The sequence below is a fragment of the Myotis lucifugus genome, unplaced genomic scaffold (assembly GCF_000147115.1).
Source record: "Myotis lucifugus unplaced genomic scaffold, Myoluc2.0 scaffold_2219, whole genome shotgun sequence".
Taxonomy (NCBI): domain Eukaryota; kingdom Metazoa; phylum Chordata; class Mammalia; order Chiroptera; family Vespertilionidae; genus Myotis; species Myotis lucifugus.
Window position 1 is genome coordinate 6718 of NW_005873267.1, and position 7818 is coordinate 14535.

Genomic DNA, 7818 nt, shown 5'->3' on the forward strand with positions numbered 1-7818 from the left:
CCCGCCCTCGTTCTCTCCGCTACTAGTGTGTGGGAAATTGATCCAACAGCGGTGGTCATCTTTCGCTCATTCTCTGTTTTCTATTCCGCTGTAGCGCTTCCTATTCCATACCACTCTCTTCTACCGCTCAATACGGTGTAAAGGAAGGCTATAAAAGTTCGTCCTCTTGGAGTGTGGTGGAAGAGATATCTACAATCTTCCCGCAACAAATAACCGCTGGGAGAGGGGCATTAAATGAGGGTGGATGGGGACGGAAGGGGGGGCGGACGGAGGGCGGGGAGGACGGACAGGGTTTCTCTTGGGAAAAACTACATGACAAACGCAAACCGTCTCACGTCTGAGTTGTGTGTGTGTTTTTCAGGCCTCGATCTGTTTATCGTCCTTTAAACCCGCTGGCACCCAGCCGAGGTGGGTTTTTAAAGTACATTTTCATGCTTTTAGAGATTGTTTATAAAATGTCTTTATAACTAAACTTGAGAACGTTTTCAACTGTTTATGTTTTGCTTAATTTGAATGATCAGAAGTGTATGAAACGCTCGGAGTTAAGGCTCAAGGTTTCGACATGTTTTTATTGAGCACCTGCTATGGGCCAGGCCCTAAGCCAGGGGCTTCATGGAAAGTGCGTTAGAACATGTGAGTCATCATCTATCGGCAGTTTCCTGGGGAGCCAAATAGAGTCGTGGAACTGCTGGAGCGAGGAGGAGGGAAGGAGCCTGCTCTACAGAGAAGACAGAGGGAGGAGAGTAGCAGGAATAGGAAAGAGGGAGACAAGGTTGGGCGAGGGAGAAGGCAGCTCCATGAAGAATGAAGTTGCTCTTTTTTTTTTTTTTTTTTAAAAATATAGATTTGTATTGACTTCAGAGAGGAAGGGAGAGGGAGAGAGAGAAGCATCGATGTGAGAGAAACCTTGATAGCCGCCTCCTGTACACCCACCACCGGGGACCAAGCCCGCAACCTGGGCATGTGCCCCAACCAGGAATCAAACCTGTGACCTCTTGGCGCATGGGGTCGACACCCAACCGCTGAGCCACACCGGCCCGGGCGGGAGCAGCCATTTAAGACGGAAGCATTCCTTTATGGAAACCACAGTGTGCAGGGACCGTCCTGGACGTGGTGACTGAAGCAGTGACTTTGTCTAGTTGTTGGCTCTTTATCGAAACGATGATCTTTCTGATTATTTTTAGTTGCTTCTGTTACCTATTGTATGAAACATGAAAATCTTGTGCTTTTTGGCCTGTATTCTTATTAAGAAGTTTCATTTGCAGGATAACTGCACACTGACCAAGGTTCATGTATAATGGATAGTTTAACACGGTGACGTTCCATCCCATATTAAGATGAATAGGATTAGAATCGGAACTTTGTAAGACATTTTCTAAAACTTTGTCTATTATTTTCTCTTTCAGGAGAAGATGATGGTGAGTTAAACTCTCGTGGTTTTGTTTCAAGGAGAGGACATGTTTTTAATGATCAAAAACATTGTTTTTCCTCTAGTTCAAAAGAAAGTGTTTATCTTCCTTTTTCCCCCCAGAAAATAGCTACTAATGGTTGGTGACAAAAATGAGTATTTTTAATAATATAAAGTTTATCCTATGTTAAAAAAAAAAAAGGTAGAAAGATCATTTCCCCTGTGAGCACTAGGAAAGTTATGGTCTCCCTGACACCCTTTCTGGGAGGAAATTAGGGAGATGATAGAAGCCAGATTATTGAGGACCTTGGGCTAGGCTTTCCTATTAGCACTTGGGGTTTTTTGAATAAAAAAGGGAGATAATGAATGATTCTTAGTAAGAGGATGTTGAATGAGTGACTGTAGGAAGATGGAGATTTGCAAAGAGAGTAGACCCTCAGGAGGCCCGGTAATTTCCCACCATCTACTGGTAATTTATCCCCTGGATTCCTGCTCAGCTCGTGTGTGTTGAGGTTTGCTTTTCTTACGTAAAGTAAAATCAGGATTGGTAACTCCGGAAGAGCATTAACTGTTTCCATTTTATTCACTGCCATGTTGTTCTTCAGTAAACAACAGTGTTGGTCTAGAAATAGTCCTTTAGCGTTAGTGCTCAGATAGGTCACAGCTCTCTGTGTTTTAGTCATTCGCTTTTCTGAAGAATGTCTTGAAAATGAAGGGAATTAAAAACTATCCCTTGAAGTGTAATAGTCTTAAGTAATTGAGGAAATATACCTAGCTTTACTGAATCAGGAAAAATAGAATAATAATGAGATTTTTGTGTTAATTATAACTCACTCTTTTTTCTGGACTTTGAAAAGAGTGCTATAGTTATCAAAAGCAAATTTAAAATTGTTAAACTCTCTCCCCATACTTATGAATGTTTAAGTTTTCTAGTGAATAAGATTTATATAACATTTTGACTGGAATGTTTTCTCAAAACTTTTACTAGTCAAAATATCATTTATAAGAACATTCTCCCAATACTTAAATTACCTTTGGGCTTTATTTTCTAGACCCATGTCTCTATTTTTCTATTTCACATGAAGTAGTGGCCATTTCTAGAAATAGTCCTTATCTGCCATAAAATATTTTATAGACTTAATTTATTCGAATATATAAATGATGATTTAAAATATGTTAACCCAGTTCTGTGTGTGTGTGTTCTTTTTTAAAGGAGAATCATTCTACACGTGGCTAGAAGGTAAATACGTCTGCGTTTTAAATGTATTGGGTTCTTGTAAGAAATGTAGTGATTTACTGAGTATATTTTTCTAAGGTTTGGGATTCATTGCCTAGACAACTAATTTTGAGTGTTGAAAAGAAAAGCACATGTTTTAGGTTATTGTGTTCTGGGAGGCAATTACTTGAAAATGTTGAGGCCCAACCCAGCATCATGGAAATGCACCGGCGCTGTCACTGGTCCCAGTCCGGCCGCTCTGCGTGGACGCTCACCCCCACTCGGTCCGTGACCGTCCTGAGGCCTGAGTCCACGCAGACCTTCGTATGGAAGGAACTGCTTTTTCTCCACGAAACAGAGGGAAGGTCAATTTGAATTCACATGTTAATACAATCTGCACTTGTCTAGTTAAAGGATAAAGCAGTATAGATACTGCCCTGGCCGGTGTGGCTCAGTGGATAGAGTGTTGGCCTACGGACCAAAGGGTCCTGGGTTCGATCCCAGTCAAGGGCATGTACCTTGGTTGCAGGCTCCTCCCCAGCCTGGGCCCTGGTCCTGCACCCAATCGATGTGTTTCTCTCACATCGATTTTCCTCTCTCTTCCTCCACTCTCCCTAAAAATCAATGGAAAAATATCCTCAGATGAACATTAACAAAAAAACAAAAACAAAAGCAGTATAGATTCCAATATACTAGATGCTTTTGCATGCTTATATTTTCTAATATTGAAAATACTAGAAATATAGAATATTAGTGGAAAGCTGACACATTCTAGTGGGACAGATGGTGAAGTAGAACTAGAGAATGCAAGGCAGAGGGACTCAGAAGGTTTTTAACCTGAGTTCACATGTTAATATAACCTGAACTTGTCTAGTTAAAGGATAAAGCAGTACAGATCCTGCCCTGGAGGGCGAAAGGCCTGGAGGGAGGAGAGAAACCAAGCCAGTCTCTTCCTCCTCATCACTACGTGGGTGAAAGAACCTCTCCAGGGCGGGGGGGAGCAGGCTGCCCTGAAGCCAAAGCAGGACTTGGTCTAACCGTGAAGCAGCTGCGCTGTTGCCTTCTGGGTAACGGGGCTGCCACGGGCATCCTCAGTGTTCGGGCCTCCGCAGCCCAGCATTTTCTGCTTGTTCTGCCTCCAGGCATCATCCAGTTCACTCTGTTCGGAAGTCGGAACCTTATTTTCTCTTGAGAGAATCTTGACCTCATTATTTCATACCATTTTTTGATTTATTCTTCATGTTCTTGAATCTTAACTTTAAAAATAAGCCTATGTACGGAGTCCTCCGTATTTCTGTTACCTAAATGGATGTGATGTCTTTTTCACTGTTTTCCTGAACAGGTTTATGTCTGGAGAAAAGAGTCTTCTATAAGCTCATATCGGGACTTCATGCCAGCATCAATTTACATCTGTGTGCGAATTATCTTTTGGAAGGTAATCAGATTTTTATGTAGACATTTGCCTTCTTTCCGTGTGAAAACTGTTGGGGGAAAATACACATTCTCTATTTTTAAAAACTCTATTAGCCCTAGCTGGTTTGCTCAGTGGATAGAGCGTCAGTCTGCGGACTAAAGGGTCCCGGGTTTGATTCTAGTCAAGGGCACATGCCCGGGTTGCGGGCTCGATCCCCAGTAGGGGGCATGCAGGAGGCAGCCAATCCATGGTTCTCTCTCATCATTGATGTTTCTCTCTCTCTCCCTCTCCCTTCCTCTCTGAAATCAATAAAAATTTATTTTAAAAAATCTGTCTATTAAGTGTATCATGTTTTGCTCTTTCTCTTTAGAAACCTGGGGTAAGCCCAGCTGGGGACCTAACATCAAAGAATTCAAACGCCGCTTGACCCCGTGGAAACCAAGGGAGAAGGCCCGAGGCGGCTGAAGAACCTGTACTTCTTGTACCTCATTGAGCTGCGGGCCTTGTCCAAGGTGGCCCCGTACTTCGAGCGCTCGGTGGTCGATCTGTACACTGGCAACGTGGACGACGACGCCGACACCAAGACCCTCCTCCTGAACATCTTCCAAGACACAAAGTGAGACTCGAGTCAGGGCTGGGAGGCCCGCCCTGGGTCTAACGAGGCGGCGCCTGAAGGTGCACACGGGCCTCGGGAGGTTCTTTAGCAAAAGGAGAGTCAATGCCCTGGCTGGTGTGGCTCAGTGGATAGAGCGTTGGCCTGTGGACTGACAGGTCCTGGGTTCGATTCTAGTCAAGGGCACATGCCTGGGTTGCAGGCTCAATCCCCAGTAGGGGATGTGCAGGAGGCAGCCGATCAATGATTCTCTCTCATCATTGATGTTTCTATCTCTCGTTCCCTCTCTCTTCCGCTCTGAGATCAATAAAAATATATTTTAAAAAAGGGGAGAGTCGGAAGATAGACGAGGATGGCCAGGACAGCAGCAGTCTTGGACGTTTTTTCTAAAAACGTTATCTGAAAATCGTCTAATAATGCGTCATTGCACTTTCATACTTGAGAATAGGCTATCTTTTTAAATATAAGTTTAAATTTTATGTAGCAACATTTAATGCTACTTTAATGTTCTTTCTACCCATTTTGTATTCCAGTTGCTATTGAAGTTCACGTGATATCATGTTAGATACCTATGTATGTTAGATATCAATCGATACTTAAGGGAACATTATTAGCCTTACCTTCTAAGAATTTAACCTTTAAAAAAAAATGCTGGATCTAAAACTTGAGTTTACCAGTGAAGATGAGCGTGGAGCAGTGTTGGATTAAGAAGTGCTGAACATAAATTATGATTAACTTTTAAAAGATGCTGTAAAATATTAAGAGAGTGATATATATTGTTCACACAAATTGTTTTAATTCATTTTTTAGATTATTTTTATCATATAATTTCTTTAAACATTACAAACTTACACATTCTAAAGCTGTCTTTATACATTATAAAGCTTGCTTTAGTCTTATTGAATAGTGTCTGTGTGAACTTTCCTAAGCCTTACATGTGAGTAAATTATGATTGATTGTAAGTACCCATCAAAGTCCTCCCAGGGCTCTAGGACCCAGCACTGGACTATTTCGCCTGCCATTTACACTCCTGTATTTCCCTAGGTCCTTTCCCATGCACTTTGACGAGAAATCCATGTTCTCCGGTGACAAGAAGGGGGCCAAGTCGCTAAAGGTAAAGGTTGCTGACTGGGGGGCCGGGTGGGAATGGTTCGCTGGTTGAGCTTTAGTCCTGGTCCCCTCCTCGCTGGTGAGGCGATTTGCTGTGAGGGATGCAGTCCCCCCGCCCTCACTTCCTCCCCAGTCCTTTCTCGCAGACCCTGCTGGGCGGGTCCCAGCCATCACCGTGACTGTGACCGTGACCGAGGACGGCACCTTGTAATGTCTTTGAAGGGCAATGTTCTGAGGGTTTTCTTACTTTACAATCTCAGTGTGTGTGTTGTTTTGATGCATCTTTGAAAAAAGCATGAGCTGTAATCCACGTTGAAGGCAAGAAATAGTTTCTGTTTCTAAAGTTTATTTTATGGACTGTCACAGTTTATGAAACTCGTGTTTTGCCTTAGAGAGCAGCATAGGAGGCAGAAAGTGCCTGTTAACTTGTGAGGCCAGCAGGAGACTGTATTTTAGGGACGTTATGAAACCCTCACGTGTGGCGGGAGGTCTTCGCTTCCCTTTGCTTACAGGATGTACATTAAGGAACACACGGTGCCCTTCACAGTATAAAGGTGTTTGATTGGCTGGCAAATAGTAGCCTGTGCAGTGTCCAAGTTCAGAAAGCTCCAAAACTGAAACACGCTTCTTGTGTTTGGTGCAAATTAGTTAGCAAAACCTGACCTGATGTAAGACTATTTATAGTCTTTTTTTTTTTCAATTCTGCTTTGTGTAAATATTCTTGCCTGTTTGTGTAACTGTTGTTACAGACACATGAATGGGTTTGATTACAGGGTGTTGCCCCCACACTCTGGTGGAGTGTTTCGTCATAAATAGTGGATGCACTGTGTTTCTAAAGTCTGAAAATTGTGAAACACCTTTGGCCCCAAGCTATTTCAGATGTGGCTATACACGAACTAATAAATTAGCATTGAGTGGCTCTCCATTGTAAGAGTTTCTTGGTGTTTCTGAAATGAAATGATTTAGCCACAACTCTGTTTTAGTTTTGGAAATTTGTTTTTTTTTCTGCTATACAGTTTCAAATAATTTTCTTCTTCATTGTTGAAAAACAACTCATCCTATATAATAAAAGCCTAATATACAAATCAAACAGCAGAACGACTGGTGAAACAATCGGTCACTATGACGCACACTGACCACCAGGGGGCAGACGCTCAATGCAGGAGCTGCCCGCAGGACCCAGGCCAGCCAAGGGGAGGGGGAGGTGCCCTTCCCTCTGCCCCATCACCCCGCTGGTTGCCTCACAGATTGGCCCTGATTGCAGGCCAGGCCTCGGGATCCTACCCATGCACGAATTTTGTGCATCGGGCCTCTACTTCACTAATAAACTTCAAAACTTTTATTTCTTATAATTGAGACTAACACAGTTTCCTGTTAAATGTCTGATTAGAACACAAATGTTTTCTGCCCGTTAGGAGGAGTTCCGGCTGCATTTCAAGAACATCTCTCGCATAATGGACTGCGTTGGATGTGACAAGTGCAGGCTGTGGGGGAAGCTGCAGGTTTGTGTGTTGCCTTCTGTTTGCAACTATTGCTAACCTTACACTTTCCCACGAGGAGTTGAAACTTTTTATTAAAATGCCCTCCTTCATTGGATTAGACACCCGAAGTGTGGTTTTCCTGTGTTAGAGATGAAAAAGTTAGTATTAAACGCTGTGGCTTTTATGTGTATGTGTAAGGATGTCTTTCCTATTACTCTCTGTTAGTGGTTTGGTTTTAGTGCGTCTGTTTCTATTGGTAGAATCTCAGATTCATTTCTGAAGTTGGGGGTTATAAATAGAGAACATTAGTATTTCATATACCCATATCAAAGGTAAATACAATTATACAAAAAGACTTAATCATGAAGTTTTGGTCACTGAATCTGTTTCAATGATGAAAAGAAGGTCATCTCGTCACAAAATAGGAAAGTTCTGCTCATTTCCCTCCACATTCTGCCTAAAAAGGATTGATATTTTGTGGTGGGGTTTTTTTTTTACAAAGATGACAAGTCAGAAAATCAGTAGACAGAATTATTCTAATGGCCGCTACCCAGAAATCACCATCTTTCTTCTTTT

The 7818-nt window shown here is 42.5% G+C and overlaps 1 protein-coding gene across 1 annotated transcript in view; it reads left to right on the top strand.

Moving 5' to 3' along the window:
• The window catches only part of LOC102428059 (ERO1-like protein beta), a gene marked incomplete at its 5' end in the record, with an annotated part of 18257 nt that overhangs the window by 5891 nt on the left and 4548 nt on the right, over positions 1 to 7818 (top strand). Inside the window, 8 exon segments of the mRNA XM_023748976.1 lie at positions 343 to 408; positions 1407 to 1418; positions 2622 to 2648; positions 3967 to 4059; positions 4409 to 4459; positions 4462 to 4654; positions 5696 to 5765; positions 7177 to 7263. Of these exon segments, the coding sequence (XP_023604744.1) occupies positions 343 to 408; positions 1407 to 1418; positions 2622 to 2648; positions 3967 to 4059; positions 4409 to 4459; positions 4462 to 4654; positions 5696 to 5765; positions 7177 to 7263 (599 nt within the window).